At 36.6% G+C, this 25,373-nt stretch overlaps 1 protein-coding gene across 2 annotated transcripts in view; it reads right to left on the reverse strand.

The window, feature by feature from the left end:
* ARMC9_1 (LisH domain-containing protein armc9) overlaps positions 1 to 19,866 on the reverse strand; it is a 39,373-nt gene extending 19,507 nt beyond the window's left edge. The window contains exons 1-10 of one of the 2 annotated variants that reach the window (XM_051214111.1): positions 19,785 to 19,866; positions 19,638 to 19,751; positions 19,441 to 19,602; positions 19,115 to 19,408; positions 18,741 to 19,081; positions 7,966 to 8,077; positions 7,398 to 7,602; positions 5,842 to 5,965; positions 2,721 to 2,860; positions 1,031 to 1,182 (exon numbers count right to left, since the gene is read on the reverse strand). In XM_051214111.1, coding sequence (XP_051067240.1) covers positions 1,031 to 1,182; positions 2,721 to 2,860; positions 5,842 to 5,965; positions 7,398 to 7,602; positions 7,966 to 8,077; positions 18,741 to 19,081; positions 19,115 to 19,408; positions 19,441 to 19,602; positions 19,638 to 19,751; positions 19,785 to 19,826 — 1,686 coding nt within the window. In that variant the 5' untranslated portion in view covers positions 19,827 to 19,866. Of the gene's footprint in view, positions 1 to 1,030; positions 1,183 to 2,720; positions 2,861 to 5,841; positions 5,966 to 7,397; positions 7,603 to 7,965; positions 8,078 to 18,740; positions 19,082 to 19,114; positions 19,409 to 19,440; positions 19,603 to 19,637 lie in introns of both variants that reach the window. The other variant, XM_051214112.1, reaches the window with a different exon arrangement.
* Between the last annotated feature and the right edge of the window lie 5,507 nt (positions 19,867 to 25,373).

Genomic DNA, 25,373 nt, shown 5'->3' on the forward strand with positions numbered 1-25,373 from the left:
AATTTTTTTGACGTTAAATGACAGTGAATATCATATATTCAATACATTATCTGTACATCTTCCATCAGTTGTCCTTTTGTTTGCTTCATGATTATTTCAATTCTGTTATTTCAATTTCTCTTAGTTCCCCTTTCTGTTTTCTTCAATTGCCCTCAAATGTCCTGGTACGGCAGAAAGTGAGGAGAATCAGCTCTCCCTCTCCAAATGCTCTCATATAACCACGTGCATACAACAACTTCCAGGGTAGTCCTACTCACTGCCTTCTCGAGCCACGGGTGTTCTATAAAAAATTGAGAGGACGAAACACGAATGTACGGCGCTTTGACCGGGTTTGTGGACACGGAGAGTCCACGTAGGGGAGTTGGAAAACCCTCATTTCAAACAAATGGTGCACATGGTCTCCAGTATCCTGAAAGAATAAATGGCGTATGAAACAATTGTTGGTCACCAGCTACCATGGGACTGCATCTCTTGACGTTGCTCCACTGCCTTATGGATCACACCTTTAGGTTGAAGGCTCCGGGTGTGGATCCCTAAGAAAACTACCTGTTTCGGTATGGTCACCCAGGCAGTATATTAGCCCTCACACAAATCGAATGAATTATGTGACGCATATCTATTTGTTGCCTCCTTGTACCAATATTTACGTGTTTAAATATATAAGTAAATAAATCTCTTCAATTCAGTCTTCTACTGGCAGGCATTCTACTTTCAATCAATGCTACATACTACTTATGTCTGTTAACATAAGTAGCATACATTACACTATAAATAAATTATGGTGAAGTAAAACTCGACAAAATTGAAAAGATTAAAGTGATATTAACCACGAAAAATAACTTAGATCAGTTTTCATTCCAAAAGTTTAGTGGTGCTAAGATAAATACCATAATAAACATCAAATTCTTCAAGATTGCATAGATGACTTCCTGACTACTTCCAACCATCTAACATTAATTTAATCCATATTTAACTATGACACATAATAATAGTTAAGAGAAAGAAAAATAATAAGAAGTACTAAACTTACCATTTTCTCAGCTGTTTTTCTTATCTCTGATAATGCTAAGATAGAATATAATGCACCGTTGATATATGGCACTATATCAATATTGTCAATACTTAACAGATCCATTAGAACATTAAGTAAACGTCCTGTGATTGGTATGCAGCATCGTTTACCTAGAAAGTTGAAAAATAACTACGATGCATTTAAAGTTATACATATGGACAGCTTGGATACAGCTCGGTGATTTGAATTTTACATATGATTTAGCCCTTCTATTACATGCATACCAACATATGCAGGTCAAAACAGCTAGTGTCACAGCAACCTCTACAGATGTAGACCTCAACATATATAAAGAAAAAAGCAATATCCTCAAATACAATACGAAGAACATCAACTCAATCACACTTGATGAAGAAGCTCTGGAAGATATGGAATCTTTCAAATAAATTGGAAGTATCATCGATGAACTAGAAGGATCCGATTCAAGTGTGAAGATAAGGATTTTCAAAGCAACGTCAGCATTCCCACAATTGAAGAACAGGTGGAACTTAAAACAACTGTCAATCAACATGAAAATCAGAATATTCAATACGAATATCAAGACAGTTTGCTCTATTGTATAAAGCTGAAACTTGGAGAACTACTACAATCATCAAAAATTACAAGTATTTGTAAACAGTCGTTTGCGAAAACACTCAACACCCGTTAACCGAATACCATCAGCAACAGTCCGATATGGGAGAGAGCAAACCAACTTCCAACAGAATAAGAAATTAGGAGACAGTGTTGGGGGTGGATTGCGCATATATCATCAGACTGAATAACGAGGCAAGCGCTAACTCGGAATCTTGAAGAAAAACAGAAAAGAGAAAGACCAAGGAACACATTAAGTCGGTGATTAGAAGCAGTTCAGGAATGAGTTAGATGGAAGATTCGTGTGGGTGGCTTATGCTCCTCCACCAGGGGTGACTGGCGTAAGTAATTTCACGATTTTACAATGTAAAAATAGATCTTTGTTCGTTAACAGTAGGTAGATAAAATGATCTACTATACATATTCGGATTCTGTGCATTAACTGTGAGGTTTGAAATCAATTTTGCGTAATATTCTTAGATCTTCACAAGATCAATGTATTCAAAGTCTTCATGATATGTTCAGTATAACTTTTTGTACATGATATATTTGACGCAATACTATAATGTACAATAATCTAGTATTGGAGTGGATTGTTCTGGAGGAGCGGCGTCAGTTACAGCGGGTATTGTCTGTATTCAGGTGACTCAGTAGGTCGCTGGAGCGCAGGCGTTGAACGTCCTGGGTGCCGGGTGGACATCGGACGTTGATGGCACGGCGCGTCGACAGCGCTATGAAGGTCAAAGCGTCGCAGACTCGACGAAGAGCGTGGCACAGACTGCAGAAAAGAAGAAAGTGACTCAACGAGCAGAACCAACGCAAGGACAACTGTTTTACAAGGAGGACGAGTGTGCTGTATATTACTGATATCGATATACATCATCAATCGATAGTGAAATTTCTGACGGTAGAAGGTTAAGACGATCGCATTAAAGAGAACAAGAACAAAGAATGATTGGTGTGTTCAAATACATTCGATTGTCCTCACTTACAACACTATCCCTAGTTATCTAATTGTGAATAGTTTTATTAAATATAATTGAATATAGATAATTTCAAATAGAATTTAACTTACCAGAACTTCTTAAACATAAATTCATACAAAGTGCAACTGCATATTCCAATGTGTAATCAGATAGATTATGCATATTTTCTAATAAATTTATTACCCATAAAATAACTCCTTGTTTAATCATTACAGTTTGCATTGGTCGCCTAATAAAAATAATAATAATAATTTGTGTGTATAACCAAAGAGTGATTATTTAAAAAAGGGGTATTCCATGTACCGAAGTTAATGGTTGCTCTGGTTGTCAGAAGGGGAATCAGCCTCGTGATTACCGTAGGAACTCGGTTTTAAACATGAGGTGTCACAATTCTTCTAAATCAAGACCTTCTAACTCCCGGGGCAGAGTTTAAATGGTTTGAATTATTTCTTTGTGGTTAGCGTTCTTTTAGCGAGTTAGTTTTCTACGAGATAGGGTTGCTAACTCCATGCCCAACCCTCCTCCTTTATCCGGGCTTTAGACTGGCAGTAGCCCCAGAGGGCTCTCAGTAGAATAAGAAGCGCTGGAAGTGGATAGGACACACATTGAATAAACCAGCCAACTGCGTCACAACGCAAGCCCTTACATGGGATCCTCAAGGCCAAAGGATGAGTAGAAGACCAAAGAACACATAACGCTGAGAAATAGAGACAGACATGAGAAGAATGAACAACAATTGGATAGAACTAGAAAGGAAAGCCCAAGACAGAGTGTGCTGGAGAATGTTGGTCGGCGGCAAATATTCTATTGGAGGTAATAGGCGTATGTAAGAAAATTCTTTCTCAAATGTACCTTCTTGTAACATTGTTACCAGGAAGCGGGAAAATATTTATGATTCTGAAATTATTGATTAGTCAAATCAATACGTTTAGTTGAGTGAATTTCATTAATTGAACATTCAATAAATTGAAAATCTTCCCTTTCATTTGATCAAAAAGATTTACTTCAAGGGAAAACACAACCAACTTACAGAGTTACGTATTATATTAAAAAGCTTCATTATATGAATGTTGTTTTTAAAGAATTAATATAAAGGCATACAATATTCTTGTATTAAATTAATATGAACTATCACAATTGATTGATCACTGGGTGGTGATCAATGTCATGTGTGTCAAGTCCTTATTTAGTGCAGATCGAATGCTATCGACCATGATGCAATGTAGCCACCAGTCTAGGTGACTCGACACTGCGTGCACCATATATTGAGACATTGATCACCACCCAGTGATCAATCGATTGTGATTACATCTCAGTCCTACAGGAGGTCGGTCGCGGCCCAGATAGCTCAGTGGTAACTTCTCTGACTGTGAAGCTGGGTGACACGGGGTCGAATTTGCCAGGGAGCACTAGTTCCCTCAAGATCACAGGTACAGCTTGCTGACGAGTGCCAAGTAGCACGAAACCTGGGTCCAGGGTTTCCTGTAGACTACCTCCAACCACCATCTAATCTTAATATGAACTATGGTCAGCATGACATGTAGCATATGATTTTTTTATAGCCCTGAGTGTTTTTCATATATAGTTGAATTCATGAGTCAATTGAAACTAGATCACTATGAAAAACCTAGTATGGGACTCCTTAGCAGCGCTCATACACTATACCGTCCGCGAGATTCGAATCCAGGACCTGTCGGTCTCGAAAGCAAACGCTTAGCCAAAATGGGTGTAGGAAGCAATATATAAATGAGTGTATTTGTTGTCATCATTGTCTTGTAGTAATGAACTTTTATGTATTTGTTTCCATTCAATTTAAAGAGGCTATTGAGCTAATGTTTATCTGAATCGAATCATATAAAGTATAGAATAAGTGTAAATTTGCTAATATTACTGTAATATGTTAATCAGTTATGAATTGTATGTAGAATAAATAAGTGGTCTTAAATGCGAATAGAGTTATGAGGGCGGTTATCACTACCCGGTTACCCACGCCATGGAAGTATTCTTCTAGAGATACCTGAAAAGGAAATTGAGTTAGAGTTGGTCTCAGTGACCTGAGAGTGTGACCACATTGTCGAAGGGACAACTGCTTGAAGCCGATCACACATGACATTTTTTTGTGAGTAATTTTCGTTTTAGCTCCATACTTTTTGAGACCTTCTCATCGAAGATAGGAATCCATGGGATAAGGTGAGGTGTACATTTTTCAGGGCTGATCTTTTCTAACCCCACTCCTCTTTGTGGGAAAGCAGCATCGCTGTCATATTGCGAGAGGAGTTCATGTTACATGAGAAACACTCAAATTAAACTACTTGTAACAAGATAGATAGATTAAGTAGATTAAAAACAAGGTGTTAATATACGTTGATCAATATTGGTTAACTAGGAGTAATAGTGGATTAACTTTACGATTATTAAAACAGTCTAAAGTAGTTTACTATTTAAAAAATTGCCTAAACTGGTTTAGTCATACTTTCTAAAATGAATGAAACCGTCAATCCATTGTTTAGTGGTAGTTCAGTAGACTTTGTTTCTTATTTAACAATGGATTACACATGGAAATCTACATTCAGGTCAAACTTAAATATCTATTTATAAAAATAATTATGATTATATTGTTTATTTAAACGTATCAACTTCGATACAAAGGGGCACCGAATATATATGAGTCACGCAAATTATTCAATTATTGTATGGTTTAGGATTCTCTCTTGGTTTCTCAAACAGAAACAAGTAGTTTTCTTAGGGAGCTTTACTCCAAGCTTTTAACCTAGAGGTTTAATCTACAAAGCAATGGAGCGACATCAGGAGATGTTGTTCCGTAGTAGCCGGTGATCAACAATTGGTTCATACGCCATTTGTTCCTTCAGGATCCTGGAGCCCATGTGTACCATTTGTTTGAAATCACTGTTTTCCGATTCCTTTAGGTGGATCCTCCGTATTAACCGATCAAGCTAATGCGCCGGACATTTGCTTTTCGTCCTCTCAATTTCACAAACAACACACCCGCAGGTGGAAAGCAATGAACAGGACCTCCCCGGATGTGGTTATATACATGTGACTATATGAGAGTGTTTCGAGAGGGAAAGCGGACTCTCCCTACCCCATACGAGGGTATGACAAATTATAAACGTTTTAATATTCCAATGAACCTTTCCAATAATAATAATAATAGATTGCACCACATGGAAACAAAACGTTTTGTTTTACCTCAAACTCATTTTCTGTAGGGCACCAACAAAATTTTCTCTTGTAATACACTCATCTTGTTCTTTACGTACTTCATCAATTAGAATTTCAACAACTAAACTATTCTGTGACAGATATGCACGTCCTTGTAGACAAAAAGAAAAAGAAGTAGCAAATAATACGTTGAACATTTATGTGTTGAGAACTCCTTACAACTTTAAGAGAGATACACATAATTCAACAACATCAATAATTGAATAGTTGAGTTTATGAGTTGTTGTTGTTGTTGCGATCAACTGTTTATCAGCAAAATGATAAATGAAGAATATCTGTTGAAACTATGAACAAAATGATCCGGTTTTGTAGTGAATCATTGTACTCCAGTTAATAAACGGTATATATTTCATTACAAGTATACGTTTAACTTGTGACTACGAAGTTAAATGACTTAAATATCAGTTATTAAGTTATTCGTTCGAACTTCGTCCTACTTATTTCGGTTTCAGTAGTTGGATAGTATTGATAATCCATATAGAGTATGTGTTTCTCAAAGATAAGTAAATACTTATTTTGATGATATGTATCATGAACTGACTATAATTAGACAACCATTGCAAACTAGGAGAGATAAGATGGATGTTTTTTCATCTTAGTATATAGCTCCTCAATCGTCCGCACTCTTAGCCTGACGAGCATCAGACACGGTTATTGGTTAGTATTGAGTATCCAGTTATATATCTAATAGCTTGAAGCAATAAACTAACTTACGAGACTATATTTTCACAGCATTATCGATAATGTACAGTTAAGATTCAATAAAGATTGATCAATAAGTGTCAGTCAGTCGAGGTAGAAGGAATATTAGGGATTCAAGAAGGAAGTTGTTTATAAATATAGTGGTCTTGAGTGTTGTTTGAGGTATAAGAGTGGTTATCACTTCCTGGTTGCCCACATCAGTACTTGGAAAAGAAATCTGGTTAGAGTTGGTTTCAGTGACCTGGGGAACCATAGTGACGATCACATAAGATCTTAATGTGGGTAATTTTCGTGTTAATTTCATACTTGGTAAATAAAGAAGGAACGAATGGCAAAATGGGAATTTTCACTAAATTTCATACTTGTTGAGACCTTACCACCGAAGGAAATCCGTGGAATAAGATGAGGTGTGCATTTTAGGGTCGACGTTTTCTAACCTCACCCTTTCTTGTGAGAACGTAACATCGCTAGTTGTCTGAGGGAAACACCTTACTTCCTTCATACCTCTGTATAGTCAACAGTACAGTTTCATACTCGGACCTTGGGATTATTACTTTTAGTCTTACTGTTCTTCAACCGATCTGTCTGGTATGGTAGGACGTTGGGGAATGAATGTTCTAGTCAGTATAATTCGATTGATTCATCACGACAGGCAAGCCTGACCATCACGTCATGGTAGCAGGAACTACCGGGTGATTAATAAGAAGCTTCCACAGAATATTTGAATGTACTAAAAATACACCTTTCATCATTTAAAAAAGTAAATTATATATGACACATACACACACACATTCATTTGTACAATCATAATACAACATTACCTCTGCATAAAGAAGCAAGTGCATTAATAAAACGTGCCATATATTCCCGAACACGATGATGTTTTGATTTTAAACAATAAAGTAACGGCGCATGTTTTATATCAACATCTTTAATAGATCCAATTGTTGTTAAATCAAGTATATCATTACGAACAAATGATGTTAAACAATGTTCACGTTGTGATACTTTAGATTTTGTTAATCTCTGAAAACAAACATAAAATAAGAAGGTATTATTGAAATTAATATCGGTAAAAATGATATAGGAACATTTCATTATTGTTATTAGTAGTAGTAATAGTAATAGTAGTAGTAGTAGTAGTAGTAGTAGTAGTAGTAGTAGTAGTAGTGTGAGTAGTAGTGTGGGTAGTAATAGTAGTAGTAGTAGTTGTAGTGTGATTAGTAGTAGTAGTGGTAGTAGTAGTAGTAGTAGTAGTAGTAGTAGTAGTAGTGTGAGTAGTAATAGTAGTAGTAGTAGTAGTAGTAGTAGTAGTAGTAGTAGTGTGATTAGTAGTGTGATTAGTAGTAGTAGTGTTAGTAATAGTAGTGGTAGTAATGGTAGTCTTACCCAACGTAATGCTTGAAGTAAATAACACTTTTTACGATCACTCATTATTTTAATATCTTCTTTAATTTTCTCATAATTCAATTCAAATAATCTGGCTGAAGTATTTTCATTCCTGAAGTGTTAGAAAATAAAGAAAAAGTAGTTATCTTAAGTTAATTATTGAATTCAACCCATTAACATCAAGGATTACTCTATAAAATATGGCTTTGAGATAATGTAATGTAGTCATATTTGGCCTATGCCCCATTGGAAGTATCAAGCGTAAGTAAGTAGTATATTTAGAAAGTATGTAAACGCATTATTCTATCCTGGAAGAAGCGGATTCAACAGAGTAGTGTTTGTAAATAAAAATAGATGAGTAATATCCCGATGAGTAGATAAATCAAGTTTCTAATTTTTCTGGTGTTTCGTAACTCATTGTAAACCACTTCTTCAGAGAATAAATAAGCAAATTGTAGTAGTATTAGTAGTAGTAGTGTTTGAACTCAAAGATCAAACTTATCATCATATATAATTAGATATCAAGTTATAAGTTAGGAACTTTTTATGGATATGGTACAATTTGAAAATAGTTAACATAATGGAATAGCTTTGATTGGATAACTGTACAAAATCAGAATGGATTGAGTTCTATCAGTCAGTCAGTAACAACCTAGAACTTCGTACGTACCTACATCAGTTCGAGTTGCCATACCACATTACCACACAGGTGCAGTTGTCGATTCAAATTCCGTAGTCGTAAAGGTAGTAAGAGTATAAGCAGTAATCGGAAACATTAGGGTTTGAAGATGTTATTCTAGGAGTATAATACAGTGAAATTAATTTGGAAAGAGAGAAAATAAGGGACATGAAGAATTCAGAAGATTAGAATATGTTTGAACAAAAACAGTGGATGCACCTGTGTCATTACAAACGATTTTGAGCTATGTCATTCAAGGTCTCTAACCGCCAGTTGCTATCATCTCGCGGACCCCAACCAAGTAGTCTACATCTACTAACATGGCTCAGTCCACTCGTCAGTGACTTTATGGATTTGTGCCATGTTTCGCTCTGGCCGCCCCTAGTTTCCTTCCAACCTATTTTTATACCTTTAAACATCGCACGTCGAGGCAGTCGGTGGTGGGGCACACGTGACACGTGTCCCAGCCATCTCAAATGATGAAGTTTCACTACTTCATCAATTGAGTTCTATCAGGTGATACGAAAAAAAAGAAAACTAACTAAATTTGTAAATTTTACCTATTAGAATTCAAGAAATCTGAATGTTCTAAGTGGAAACAACAGGTAGGGTCTTAAGTGAAAATTGTTGGGGAATGTTACATCGGGATATAAATAGCTGTCTACATTTTAACTGTCACTTGAAAGATTTATTCTATGATATAAAGTTGTAGAATCCAGTAATCTTTAAAGATCTGCTATACTTCTTATATATGATATTGCTTTTCATTTCACCTTACTATACTAGTGTAAATGCGATGATTTGGATTAGTTGACATGTGTACCGGGTCTCATGTTGTTAACAACTAATTAACTGATTTATTTATTTATTTATTTAAAAACATAGATATTAGTACAAGGAGGAAACAAATAGATATGAACCATATAAATCATCCGATTTGTACGAGGGTTTGGATACTGCCCGGGTACCCAAGCCGAAGCAGTTGGTTTTCATAGGGGGCCACACTCGGAACCTTCGACCTAAAGGTGTGATCCATAAGGCAGTGGAGCAACGCTACGAGATGCAGTCCTATGGTAGCCGGTGACCAACGATTGCTTCATACGCCATTTGTTTCATCAGGATACTGGAGCTCATGTGCAATATTGGTTTGGAATGAGGGTTTTCCAACTCCCCTAGGTGGACTCTCCATGTCCACCAACCCGGTTAAAGCGCTGGACATTTGCTTTTCGTCCTCTCAATTTTTTATAGAACACCCCTGGCACGAGAAAGCAGTGAGTAGGACTTCCCTGGAAGTTGTTGTATGCACATGGTTATATGAGAGCATTTCGAGAGGGAGAGTGAACTCCCTCCACTCTCGGCCATACCAAGGCATTTAGGGGCATGTTTCAATTTAGCCTTATCTATTTGACTAGTCAGTAGTTATGACTATGAAAACTAAAACGGAACTGTTTATACAGATTTTAAAAAATACGTGATTTTAATCAATAACTAGACAAAAATTGAAAATTCTCTTCTAAAAACACACTATTCATATAATCATTATGGTATACAGAATAAACTATTCACCCAAAACCATGGCAACTAATAGATGGACAATGGAAAAAGAAATATTATTTTAAAATATTTACATCAAAAATTGATCATTTCACGGTTAATAAATTTTTGAAGGTTAAAAAGGAAACTCATTTCAATGTCTTCAATAAGCTTCAATATCTTAGACACTGAGTACAATGAAACAACGTTTTATGTAGGTTACAGTCAATGTAGTTAATTGTGTTAGTTGATGAAGATAATACTCATTCTTTTCTCAGAACTTCATTTTATGACTGCGAGGAACAATCTTTGAAGTAGTTTCCATTTATATAACTTTCTTTAAACTACCAATTTTCTAGTATTTCTATTAAATGATTAACATAAAAACATCTAAATCATTCGGATATGACGTTCAATAGGTGAAATTTATGAAATTTCACTAGCAGCGTAATATATATTACATCTTGAGTGCTGTTAGAGTTATGAGGTCAGTTATCACTTCCCAGTTGCCAACACCGTGGAAGTATACTTCTAGAGGTACCTGAAAAGGAAATTGGATTAGAGGTGACCTCAGTGCCCAAGGGATAACTGCCTGAGGTCGGTCACACATGACCTTTTTGTGAGTAATTTTCGTTTTAGCTCTGTACTTATTAAGACTTTAATACCGGAGATGGATATCCGTGGGATAAGGTGAAGTGTGCATTATTAGGGCGAAAACTTGGAGAACTACGAAAGCCATCATCCAGAAAGTACAAGTGTTTATTAAAAGCTGTCTACGTAAAATACTTCGGATCCGTTGACCAGACACTATTAGCAACAACCTGTTGTGGAGAGAACAAACCAGATCCCAGCAGAGGAAGAAATCAGAAGAAATCAATGGAAGTGGATAAGACACACATTGAGGAAACCAGACAACCGTGTCACAACGCAAGCTCAACGCACTCCTCAAGGCCAAAGGAGATGAGGGAGACCAATACGCACTACACTGAGAAATGGAGACAGACAGACATGGGAAGAATGAACAACATTTGGATAGAACTAGAAAGGAAAGCGGAGGACAGAGTGAGTTGGAGAATATTAGTTGGCGACGTATGCTCCATTGGGAATGAGTTACTATCTCACAGAAGACCTGGTTGAACTCCACTGGCCACGGCTTCTCACTAGAAATCCAGAAAATACTCACTAGTGAGTACCATAATAAGACGAAACAGCCACCCAATGCTTCCTTGTTGATCTAATATCAACCAAATCATGATCTCAACTATTAGAAAACCTTATTATTCGTATATTCATATTCAAAATGACTGGTTTATTATTGATACACATAATAGAGAAATGGTTAGTTAGTTTGTATAATGATTATCACATGTAAGTAATTAATATACCTAATGTATATCAGCTGTTTTCTTCTGATAATAAGTAAATGTGATTATCTACTTTTTAATTGTTTTCTTTTCTCAATTAATTACATAATAGAATCGTTTTATGAGAAAGAGGGTTTTGTGAAGAGTTTAGTCATTTTTTAATAATTGAATTCATAATTTTATGTAAACTAGGCCATTATAAAAAACCTGGAAGCATTGGACGATTGTTTCGTCCTAGTACAGGACTCCTCAACAGTGTGCACCCATGATCTTGACCATAGGATTCCAACTCATGACGTATTGGTCTCGCACGAGAAACCTTTAACCATTAGACCATTTTATATCTATTTACAATTAAAAAGTAAATTATATGAGAATATATACGGATTGTATTGAAATATAACATAGTAACCACCATCAAGAAGGTATAAGTATTTATAAATAGTTGTCTACGCAAGATACTCAACATCCATCGGCCGGATACCATCAGTAACAAACATCCTTCTGTGGGAGAGAACAAACCAACTTCCAGCTGAAGAAATTAGGAAAAGACGATGGAAATAGATAGGACATACATTACGCAAATCATCAAACTGCATCACGAGGCAAGCCCTAACTTGGAATCCTGAAGGGAAGCGGAAAAGAGAAAGGCCAAAGAGCACATCACGTCGGGAAATAGAAGCAGATGTGAAAAGGATCAATAGGAACTGGAAAGAGCTGGAAAGGATTGCTTAGGACAGGGTTGGATGGAGAATGCTGGTGAGCGGCCTATGCTCCTTCGCGAGGAGTAACAGGCGTAAGTAACTATAGTCTAATAGTAATTCAGTCTTAGTAATTTTCAAGGTTATACAAAAATATATATGGATAATCTGAGCCCTCTGATTTGAGATTGTTCTAAAAAATATCATTTTATTATATAAAAACGATATTGTGATGTGTGCTACTGATGTCAACAGATATAAGTAGTGTGCATCATCAGTCGAATGTGAAATGGCTGAAGGCAGAAGGTTAACAAGATCAAAGGAAAATGAATGAGAACAGAAGATGATTGGTGTGGAAATGAAGGAACAATCAAGTCTGAGACAATTGATTGACATTTTGCAAATGAAGTATTCACTATAAGGTTCTCATATTTCACTAACAGATTCTATAATTTTGTGTTGAAATACATTTGATTGTCCTCACTTGTATGTTCTCGTTCATTACAGTACAAAGATATTTTTTCGAAAAGTATGTAAACATTTAACAATAAAAAATTAGTTATCATAGTGAGGTTTTTAGTGGATTGTAGTCATTTTTAATAGTTGATTTCATGAATTGATTAAAGTTAGACCATCATGGAAAACCTGGAAGCACTGGATGGTTGTTTCGTCCTGGTATGGGACTCCTTGGCAGTAATCATCCACGATCCAACTGGTGGGATTCAAAACATAATTAGATTTAACTCAAGAAAAAATAAATGAGGATTATGGAAGTAATGAAAAGGGAAGTAAAATACTGAAAAAGATGAATTGTTGAAGTTTAATCAGTAAAAATAATTCTATAATTATATTAGTTTACATTATGCTGAATACTTAATGCCCAAATGTACAACTATGTAAACAAAAACCACTATGTAAAACGGCATCAACCCAGCTTTCAAAGTTTATTCTAAGAAATATTTACTTAATATAATGTGTGATGGCATTGCAACTCCTCCTGGAGCCCCTCTGGGGTTACTGCCGGTCTCAGGCTAGGATAAAGGAGAAGGGTTGGGTATGGGGTCATTAACCCCATCCCGTAGAAAACTAACTCGCTAAAAAAACGCTGACCAAAAAAAATAATTCAAACCATTTAAACTCTGCCCTCAGAGATACAAATGTTTGTTAACAGCTGTCTACGAAAAATACTTTGGATCCGTTGGCCATACACTATTAGCAACAACCTACTGTAGAAGAGGAAGAAATAAGGAAGAGGCGTTGGAAGTGGATAGGACACACATTGAGGAACGCACCCAACTGCGTCACAAGACAAGCCCTCACATGAATTCCTCAAGGCCAAAGGATGAGTAGAAGACCAAAAAACATTCTGCTGAGAAATGGAGACAGACATGAGAAGAATGAACAACAAATGGATAGAACTAGAAAGGAAGGCGGAGGACAGAGTAGGTTGGAGAATACTAGTTGACGGCCTATGTTCCATTGGGAGTAACAGGCGTAATTAAGTAGGTAAGTACGATGGCTTTGCTAGAATTTATATGAACATTGACAAAGCAATAACTTAATAATTAAGATACTTGGTTTCCAACCAGTCTGTTTTGATTTTCCAATCTCATTCCGAATATGCTTCAATTTAGACAGTTGATTATTACTATTAATTTTGATAAAGAGTATACCTCAAATGCAAGTACATACATCTGTCATCGATAAATGAGACGGATACATTGTAGTTGATATATTTACTCCAATTCTTTAGGTATAGTAAATGAATAGTTGTTATCTATCTTTACCATACTTTACAGGAATTTTCCCAGTTAGAGGATCTTTCAATTGGATGAATCAACACTGTACATGATCATATACTCGGTCTAATTACATCAGTTTATTTACTTAAACTACTATTTTACTAAATTAAATCGACTAATAATTATGAGAAACTACCATACAATCATATGAATCATCTTACTTTTCACTACTATAGTCAGGGGTCATGATCTGTAAAGCTAAATCGTATTGGAAGTGAAACAGATATATAACTGTCGACATCGGATAAGTCATCTTAAACCATAAATTGACTCAGATTGATATATGGATCATTAAGTAATAATCGTCTATAGTTTAAAGGTAGTTCATTCACTTCAAAATATAAAAGTCTTCAGGGAGAATTTGGGGTGATTATAGGTGCATAATACTAGAACAGAATAACTAACCAATGCTTCCTGGTTTTTTAAATCCCATAAATTGATGTTAGTCTATGATGAAAACTATCTCAATTTCTCATGTCATATAGAGACTTCTTCGTATGAAAATGGTCCACATTTATCAAACGAGTAATAAAGAATTCTATATAATAGTTAAGTTTTTAGCTTCATTAACTAGTGAGTGACATACAGAATAAGTTTTATAAAATTATTTATATCATAATATTTTATAAAAATTCAAGAGCTCTGGTACGCCCGAGAGTGGAAAGAGTCAGCTGTCTCTCTCTCTCTCCAAATGCTCTCATAAGGCCTCGTGCATACAACCACTGCCAGCGAAGTCCTACTCGCTACCTTCTCAAGGCATTACTGTTGTTTGCGAAATTGAGACGATGAAAGGCAAACGTCCGGCGCTTTAGACGGGTTGATGGGTATTGAAGATCCACTTATGGGAGTTGGAAATCCCTCATTCCAAACCAATGGTGGGACATGGGCTCCAGTATCTTGAAGGAACAAATGGTGAATGATTCAACTGTTGGTCACTGGATACCATAGGACTGCACCTTGTGACGTCGTTTTGTGGATTAGACCATTAGGTAGAAGTCTACGGGTGTGTTCCCCTAAGAAAATCATCTTCTTTGATTTGGGCACCCGGGCAGTATCACAGCTCGATCACAAATCAAGTGACTTGTGTGGCGCATATCTATTTGTTGCCTCCTCGTACCAATGTTTGTGTGTTTAAATAAACAAAATATTTACGAAAGTATACCAACGATGACTAATATGAGTTGAAATAAAATTGAAGTTCAGCGAGCCCAGTTTCTTAACTTAAGAGTAGTACATGCCTTTCATGTACTTAGATATTTTTTACATTGATCTTTTGATGTTCTTTTCGTTGTTTAAAAACTAATGAGAATCTATAAAATAGAACCGCAGATCTATTTTGTTGTCATTTTACTCAAATCTATAAGGAATAAAATTGGAACTTTACCTATTCATGGTTATCAGTCATTTAAATGGTACAACCGAAACGTCACTCAAATAAGAGAACCAGATTTTTGAACCTGTTATACATAGAATAAATAACCACAATACAGAAAGCGAATATATTCTTAGAACTAAACTTATGTTCTATCCTAATGCATGTTTTTCAAAAAAAACTTAACTGTTTACACACCTCATTGTTCACATCAAACGTTCCTATAGATAAGTAGTTTTTCAGCTAATCAACTGTTGTATCGAAAAGATCTTGAATGGCGCCCATCTATTTCAGATGAAAAGTATTGGTTTTATACACAAACCACGAACTACATGAGCAGAATTACCCATTTTTGATTAAATCATTTACGTCTGATTGATCACTGAGTAGCTGCCAGTGTCATATATGTCTGGTTATTTTGTGTTTATTACTCAAGTTGCAATGTACTCACTTGTCCAAATGACTAAAACCGTGTGCACTATGTTATCAGGTTATAGGGTTCAACATGGAGCAGGTTTGAGTCAAAAGGGGAGCATGAGTCCTCCTAATATAGTAGGTATAATTTGTAAACATATGCTAACTATCATGAAGTCGAAGTTAAAGCTTTTCTATCGACTAACTCTGACTATCTATCACGTAAGAACAGTTATTACCAATATAAATAAAAATTGTTTTTCTGCATCGGCCTTTGCTTTAAATGCTTAGAAGATTTTAAATATAGTCCACTGATCAAACAAATACCTCTCGTTTAATTGTCATGAGACCTTTTGCTCTCGCATTAAAGTCATACAGAAACAAAACTTATTTCCTGACACATATCATCATTGTAAAACTTTCTTTTTGAACCTTCTCCATATAAATCAAATATGAAATTTGGTACGTCTAACATGAAAAGGATTCTTTAGTAATTTTAGCACACGATGATTCACATACTTTTTATTTAGAATCTTCAGTTCTTCGGAGTTTGCGGGCGGTTAAGTTAATAATTCTTTTAAAAAATTCACGTTATTGATCTTTTGATGAACTATTTCAGCATGTTGGGGAGATAAATTGCTAATTCGCCTTCAGTACTCAAGCTCTTGTCAACATTGTTATCAACACCGATAATACTTTCGTAGTATTGTTGAGCGATAAACGAGTAATGATATTGTCTTCTGATAAAACAACTTCACAGTGTATTATTTTAACGTGTTGACATTTTTAGGGGTAGAACACAATCAACCGGCTATTCTTTATCGATCCTTTCTTTAAGTTTGATTTAGGCTTTTTGGTGTCAAATCAGTAAACAGATTATCGTCAGCTAACACAAGTAGAATTCTTTCCACTTACGTTCATTCCAAATAATGAAACTTAAGAATAACGGTATTAGTGTTACATAAAATCTTATTCAGAAACAAAGCTATGAGTAGAGCCTAAGAACTAAAAGGATCATTTGTTTACAACACCATTTAAGCTGACAGTTTAAAGGAATATCTTGCAAATTGATGTAAAAAGAATATTATGTTTGTGCGGTTGCATTATAACTATTGCCTATTGGAGGAAAAAGGTGGTTCTACTACGGTAAGGAAAGATGGATTAATTTGTCAGAAGGTTTTAAATACTTTACTTTCCTAGGCTTACAGGAAGAGCAGTACACAAATATCATTTTGGCACCGAACATTTAGATTCAGTGGAAAGATTTAACATGAAACTTAGAGGTATTCATAGCGAACCTTATTTAAAAACAAACCCAAATGGGTTAATCAGTCATTTCTATCAATCACAAACTATTAGACTATAGCTAACTGAATTTCGATGTGAATTCTCAGGCTTGATTAAAAGAGAGAAGCTCATTCCAAAAATAATCAGAAGTGCTTAAAAACCAGATTAGTTCAAGCATGAATTATTAGGTGATCTATTAAGCTACAAGTCATGACCCCTAATAGGTACACTAAGGCTCGATAAGTAAACATCTATAAAACGTAACGGTCTAGTTGGTGAAGTGGTAAAGTTAGTTAATTATTCTAGACATTGGCAAATTTGATTTTCTTTGAATTCGTAAAAAGAATTTTCGGGTTGTTTTTAAAAATATAACATTTAAACTAATTATTACAGGCAGCTTCTACTGAAACATGATCAGCAAAATCTGATGGTATGAATAAATATATTTAATTTTAGATCAACATATTGTTTATATGGCGTGTAATGTACTTTATACACTTCAAGTTATTAATAAATTGTGAATAACAAAATGACAAATTTGTAGTTTGACTAAATTCAGCTGTTTAGTTACTTCACTTGAAATGATTATTTTAGGCAGATCTAATAGCTGAGTCATAGATAAAGCATAACGGGGTTAAATTTTCTAGTATTCTAGAAGTTGAAATACTTGCTAATTACCTTAGAAAAGAAAAGTTGTATTTTATACGATATATAAATTTCCTTCAAGCGTCAATTGCACAAATCAGATCTAAAACTAAAGAGTAAAATCCCTCAAAAAGGTATAATCAAAAACACTCGAAAAAGGTAGTCTTGACTAATTTACAAAAATACTTAGGTACGAAAAATAATTATAAGAATAACATAGTCGATAATTGTGGTGCCTCTTGTGAATGAGTCTGAATAGCTAAAAATATTATATCATTGAGGGTCACAAATGTTTAACGTGGAATAATATGGTATTGATGATGTCACAGGTATTCAGTGTTTGACAACGCTTCTACCAGTAACACCTTCTAATGTATTTCGTTCCCACCCAGAGAAATCAAAAGACAGAGTCGAGGAGATCGGAAGAGTATATTTGGCGATGACCAATATATCGGAATTCTCTGATCTAATCTGGCTAGCGATTGCGGTTGATGTTGAGCACGGCGTTACCACACGTGATCTGGTGTGGATGCCTGACCGAGCGCCTTCAGCTAGATGAGTCCACTAAAACATATGGTCAGCATCCAATGTCGAAAACTTACAGAGCTATTTATTTTGGGGATTTATTTACCGCTACAGTATTCCAGTGCATTACACTAAATAACCGTCCTTGAAACATAAAGCACTAATAAATATCTTCAAGTTAATGTCGGGGACCTCGCTTAAGCGCGTTATCCGATACAATTCACGTAGTATCAATTCCACAGAATAAATCTGTTACTTCTGTGACTTTCAAACAAACAGCTCATTGAGTCTATCACTGATCTAGACTTCCGAAATGATAAGCCACCATTAAAAGCCAGATAAGACACTACATACAATCGGTCTTGACTTTTAAGTTTATGGTGGTAGTAAAATGTACATTACGTAATTATAGAAATTTAATTGACTGGAAGAAACAAGTTCATACCAACATACCAGTATAAGCCAACGGGTGGGTTTGGTTTGTTACCATTAGTTTCAGGTTTTTCCTCTCCAAACAGTATTTCTTTGGTTTCACATCCAAAAGTATTATTCGATGTCTTATTGAAATGACTGTTTTGATGATTTACCCTTAAACTCACATTCTTTTGACTATGTACCAGACGAGAGTATATTTTTTGCATTACTGAGCTATCTAGAGATTTTCCTTTTAGAGTACTTTCTAAGGCATCTAGAATATCTGCAGTTACTGATATAAGTGTTTGATAATCCATCTGCAGCCTGGTTAACCGTTTCTGAGACTGTGTTGCTCGCTTTTCAGCATCTGACAACTCATTCTGGACAATAAAAACAAATTTATTTAAACATACCGTAAGCTGCCGCATCAGACGATCTTGCTTCACATTAGGTTTGGTGACCAAATTAAGTAAATGGGGAATTTTACCATCATTTGGTTGAATGACTGAATCAATGTACTTTGACAAACGTAAGACAACAGAGTTTCGCCATGTTTCCTCAAAAAGTTGACGGTATATTGGGTGTTCATTAGGTTTAGTCACATAAGGCAATGCATAATAAGCCAGAAACTCCGTGTTCTGACTATGAACTGAGCCTCTAGTTTCTAAATACAGCTTGAATTCTTGCATGGATGCATGTCTTTCGTCCTGAAAAGTTATTAAACCTGACGAAAAATTACGTTGTTATACTCCTGCCAAAATGCAGTCAGAAAAAACAGGTTGAGATCAAATTCTAGCTGCATAAATTCCTGCTTCTGTCGCTCAGTTTCAGGCACCAAAGTAAACAAGGCATGATAAAATTCTTTTTTCTTAATATTTCTGAGAAGATTAAGCACTTCTTGCTTTTAAAGCTGAGTCAGTATGATTCCTAATTTACCTTTTTTTTAAAATCGGAAGCAGGCCTCCATTGCTCCAGGTTCACACCATGAAATATGCGTGATTCTTCTGCAAATGCATTGCAACTCTCGTGAAGTTGGAAGTACTCCAAAAACTAGCTAAAAATATAAATGTGAATTTAAAGAACCTCCTTCACAAGTTCGATTATATTTGGTTGACTATCAAGCATCACTTTTGTTCAGCGCGTCAACACAAGTCACCATAGAAATAGGGTATGTAGGTCAAGGCTAAGCATCAATATCAAGGTCACCACAAACAACTGTCGAATTCGGGCCAAATTTATATCATACACATGGTGCACGTTGTTACGAAATATCGGTGTACCGTCTGATGGATAGAACGGCACATTCGCCTCCCGGGTTCCGGCAGGCGACTGGCTCTCAATTTTTGTCTAACTAGCATAGTCGTTAAGTTACTCGAAAAGATAATTCGGGTTAGGTTGCTAAGCCACATAGATTTACACAATCTGTTAGCTCCTGAGCAACACGGATTTCGTAACAAGCGTTCATGCTTGACTAACTTGCTTATTGCGAGGGAGGATTGGACAGCAGCCCTAGATAACGGTCTGTCTGTCGATGTGATATTCATAGATTTTAGCAAAGCGTTTGACAAGGTTTCACACGTAGGTCTTATGCAGAAGCTCACGAGCTTCGGAATAATAGGTACTGTACATGAGTGGATAGGAAATTTCTTATGTGACCGCAGACAGAGAGTTAGGGTCAACGGAACGCTATCCGATTGGAAGCCGGTCAAAAGTAGTGTACCCCGAGACACCATCTTAGGCCCTCCGCTCTTCCTTCTCCACGTTAATGAGTTACCGCTGTTACTTAGGTCGTCGAAATTATTGTTTGCGGATGATGTAAAAATCTGGAGAACAATAAAAAGTGCGACTGATCATGTGGATCTTCAAGCTGACTTAAACGATTTAGTTAGATGGGCTCGAGAGTGGGGCTTAGAAATCAATGCTAGGAAGAGTGTACTAGTGCACATCGGTCACGGTAATAGTTACCGTTACACTATTGAGGGTAAACCTCTTCCATGCGTTCAAGAGCATAAAGACTTAGGAGTAATATTAAGTCATGATTTAAAAACAACTGCGCATTGCAAAACAGCCGCTGTCAAAGGTTTTTGTGCGTTATGGTCACTTTGCCGAGCGTTCAAATCTTTTGACGAGGAAACGTTTCGAATTTTATATCCCACCTATGTAAGACCACACTTAGAGTACTGTATCCAAGCAGCTAGCCCGTGTCTGGTAAAGGATACTAACTCACTTGAGCGTGTCCAGCGTGTGGGAACGAAATTAGTGAAGGGTCTTTCTAGGCTCCCTTACGATGAGCGTTTAAAACGCCTAAATCTTTTCCCCTCGTCGTATCGTAGGACACAAGGTGACCTTATACTGGCATTTCGTATCTTTAATTATGATTTGTGTGTCATTATGTCTTATCTTTTTGCTCCCTCCAGCACTAATAATCTCCGAGGTCATAGCAAGAAGGTTCATAAACCACGATCTAATAAACTTAAAGTAGGATCCCATTTTTCTCATCAAGTAGTCAATCATTGGAACGCCTTACCCGAACAAGTGGTATCAGCCCCATCAGTGAATACTTTCAAGGAAAAGCTGGACCTTCACTGAAAAGCAGTGTGTCAGGATTAACACAGGTTCATCAACCTACTATCCTTTTTACTGAAGACTGAAGACTTTTAAGTGAAGTTTCAATTCCATAACTTAGAATTTGTGGTATACGCAATAATTTTCATCCGTCCAATACTCTACTACGCTTCACTTGGACGAAATGAACGGACAATCTCAGCATTTGAAACTTCTTGAGCCAAGCGTTATTTATTTGGCTCTATCATCCATTAGAGAATAGAGCGTATTAAATTCGTATATGTTGTCATGTTGAGGAATTACACAATCACTGAAAAAGTTTATTTAACAGTAATGAGATTGATCATGTTTGCTGGTAACCGTAACATTTGTTCTAATCTACATTATTACTTCCAAACATATCAATGTACACCGATCCTAATTATGCTTATTCATGCACTTTGTGTCTTATTCTCCTTACTAATATAATTTCACTTACGTCTCAAACACTTATCTGAACTTCACGAACTAAAATATAATGAAACGTTTGTCAAAAATCATATTAGGAATTATTATTTAAAGTTGTATGCAGCTGATGATAAACGGTGAGTTAAAATGATTCCATTTCATTCTACAAACCTTATGGTTCCTGTCCCGTTTAAAATGTATTCGCACTAAACAAAATAACTACTACATTACGATAAATTTCCAAACTTAATGATCACTGCTGATCAAATGCATTAACTCCAGCTTTTAATTATCGTAAGAACCTTCCTGAAAGTTTTGTGTATGATAATCTCTCAACGTAACCATTGAAGTGATTTATTCCTCGTGATTCATTGAGATGTACATATCAATGCCGACGATCCCGATGTGGCCATGTCGATCAAACTAGGTCTTTTCGTGACGAAAAATCACGTGAAAAGGTCCTTCGTAAGGCTGTTGCAGGGGTTTGCGTACTGAATCTACTCGTATGAAGATATGTGAACAGGTAGATAACTCTCGAGGGAGAGCGACCTGTCAATGTTGTGTACGAGTTGATACCGGAGACAGTGTTCGCACAAATTCAGACAGTCGATGGGTTTAGTCTGATTTACCGAAATCGTTACTGCTCCTTGGTGTGAAAAATCTCCCACGCAGACGCAATGTCGTGCCGTATACAAGTTCAGCGGGGGAACATTGAATATCTGCCTTTAAGCTCGTTCTGATACCTAAGAGGACGAGCGGTAAGGTTTCGTACCAATTGTCGTTTTCGTGTGCTCGAAGAGCACTTTTAAGTTGGCGATGAAACCGTTCAACTAAACCATTTGATGCTGGGTGGTAGGCGGTGCGTATGCGTTCCTCACCAAGCAGCCGGGTCAGTGAGGAGAATAATGTGGACTCGAATTGTTGTACTCTGTCAGTCGTGACAGTCGAAAGACAACCTTACAGCGCTATCCATCGTTCTACGAAGCGGTGAGCAACTGTCTCCGCCGTGATAGACGTGATGGGAATAGTTTCGGGCCATCTTGTAAAACGATCGCTGCGCGTGAGCATGTGATCATACCCGTGCGATGTTGGCAATGGTCTCACAATGTCTAAATGGACGTGATCGAAGCAAGCACCAGGCATAGCGAACGTGCCGATAGGGGGAGCTACGTGCATGTACACTTTTCATCGTTGACATTGTAATCATTGCTTTACCCACATACGGACATCTTTATTCATGGACGGCCAGATGTATCGTGCAGCGATGAGGCGTAATGTAGCTGCGATGCCTGGATGAGACGGTCCATGCAAGGCATCGAAAACGAGATGACGGTAGACAGAGGGTACGATGAGTCGGGGAAGACCGGTAGATGTATCACATAGGATAGTCCTTGACATAGTAGCTAGGCTTACTTCCTGGCACTGAAGGTATGTAGATTGTGGTGCTTCTGTACGAAGGGGATCGTTTGCTTGCGCGGCAGCCATAGCAGGAAGATCGAGCACCGGCGAAGTGACTGCTTTCACTTGGATACGCGATAGAGCATCAGCAACGTAGTTCGACTCGCCTTTAATGTGACGAAGGTCTGTCGAGAACTGAGAGGTATGGTCCAAATGTCTGCACTCTCGGGGTGAGTAGCGGTCAGACTTGGTATGCAAAGCATACGTTAAGAGCTTGTGGTCGGTGAATAGGATGAAATGACGCCCTTCTACTGAGTGCCGGAAATGTTTGATGGCACAGTAGGTGTAGAATCCAAACTACGGTTTGGATAGAAGAATAGCCGTCCGGGTACTTTAGACACGCGCCCTTTCCCGTCGAAATCAAAACAAGTAATCGCGTAAATAGCGGTTCTATTATTCATCATAAATTTAAATGTAAATCGTTACCTAAACAAATATTACCACCCGGTTATTCAACCAATAATTGTTCAATCAATCAAATCTAAATTACAATAAATAAAGAAGTTGATAGAAGATGAGGGAAAATTACCAGTCACGACAAATGAACGTTATTCTATCCTGACTGGATAGAACACACACAAAAGGAGGAGCAAATCAATACGGCTACCGCCAAGAACAAGTGTCAAGTAAAACAACACAGATGCAGTTCAGGAAGAAACACAAACTTAGTGAATGCGTAAGAAAAACAAAAACTACAATAAAAAATACAAGTATTAACAATTCAAATGTAATCAAAAGACAGCAGTGTACAACTAAGGGGATCAATAGGAACAAAGTACAAGTATATACATGGAGGGATTTTCACCAACACACAAAACATTCAAAATGGATCTTACAGTAGGCTGCTAGCAGCTCACGACCAAAAGAGCTATATCTCGTCTCCGTGGGAGTAGGGCGTCGTCAGAAAAATTCAAGAGGTTGCCTACTACCGAAGGTGTTCTGTTGCATAACGGTTCCTATAGCAAAATCCGATGCATCAGTCGCTACACTAAGCGTGGCCGATGGGTCAGGATGTGCGAGAAGTGTGACTTGCGTCAGAGCCGTTTTGATCTTTGAGAATGCAGTACGCGCGGTATCGTTCATCTCTAATTTGCACGGAATACAGCGAAGTAACCCGGTTAATGGTCGTAACCGTTCTGCCGCGTGTGGGATGAAACGTCGGTAGAAGTTAACCAAACCGAGAAATGCCTTCAGTTATCATTATTATTCACAAACATCTTATGGGTACATAAGTGTTGTGAAGAAACCATTTCGGGTTTCTTCAAAAAATGCAATAATACACAATTTTCAATAATGTTAGCATTATACTTGCCGTATTAAAAAAAGAATTTAGAGTAATAATAGTAGAATATTAATAATAATTGAGAAGAATATTGAATTGAGTTTAAAGAAGGAAATGGAGAAAATAACGGAATAGAAATAAAAGAGACGTGAAATACGCAAACAGTTTAATTGGCGTGTTTATGAACGTAAAACAAGAACAAACGACTGTGTATATATCGTCAAATTAGTAACAAAACATAATGAAGAAAAACAACTTATTATTGTAATAAGATATGACGCCAGAATGAATGTTTGTGCAGTCATAGTTCGGAGTGATGCGATGAAAGTCTCAATTGAGTGAAAAGGATAATGAAATATCAATAAGTATGAGTCATATATGCACAGTGAAGATAAAACGGGTTTGAGAAGTTGATTTAAGTGTAACACAAGTTATTGTCTTAATTACAAACTTCGTAATCTTAAGAATATTTATTTAGAGGGAAAGAAGAAAGAAAAGAAGTGAACACCTAGTGAAAAGTTTCATCCATGATAAGAATAATAATTGCGCAATGAATATAAACCTCAGAAGGAAACCAACAATTTAGAAAAATAAAATAAAAATCCTTCAATGCACTCGGATGAATGCATTTAGATTTATGTAATAGTATTTTTGTGGCCCGTTTGATCTGACTCCATTTAGAGCGTATACAGATCGTCTTGATAACCGTTCTATATAACGTTCCAACGGTATATTAATCAGAAGACAAATACGAAGTGTTGATTACGTTTATTACGAGACCACACACATATATCCAAATGTACAGATGCGTTAAACAAGCATAGAAGAGTTGTGCTGAAAGGCAAGCAAGCGAGCGAGAGCCATAGCAAAGCAGTTTTGACATTTATGGAAGATGGCTGGGAAGCCAACTCCATCTTTGT

The sequence above is a fragment of the Schistosoma haematobium genome, chromosome 2, assembly GCF_000699445.3.
Source record: "Schistosoma haematobium chromosome 2, whole genome shotgun sequence".
NCBI lineage: Eukaryota > Metazoa > Platyhelminthes > Trematoda > Strigeidida > Schistosomatidae > Schistosoma > Schistosoma haematobium.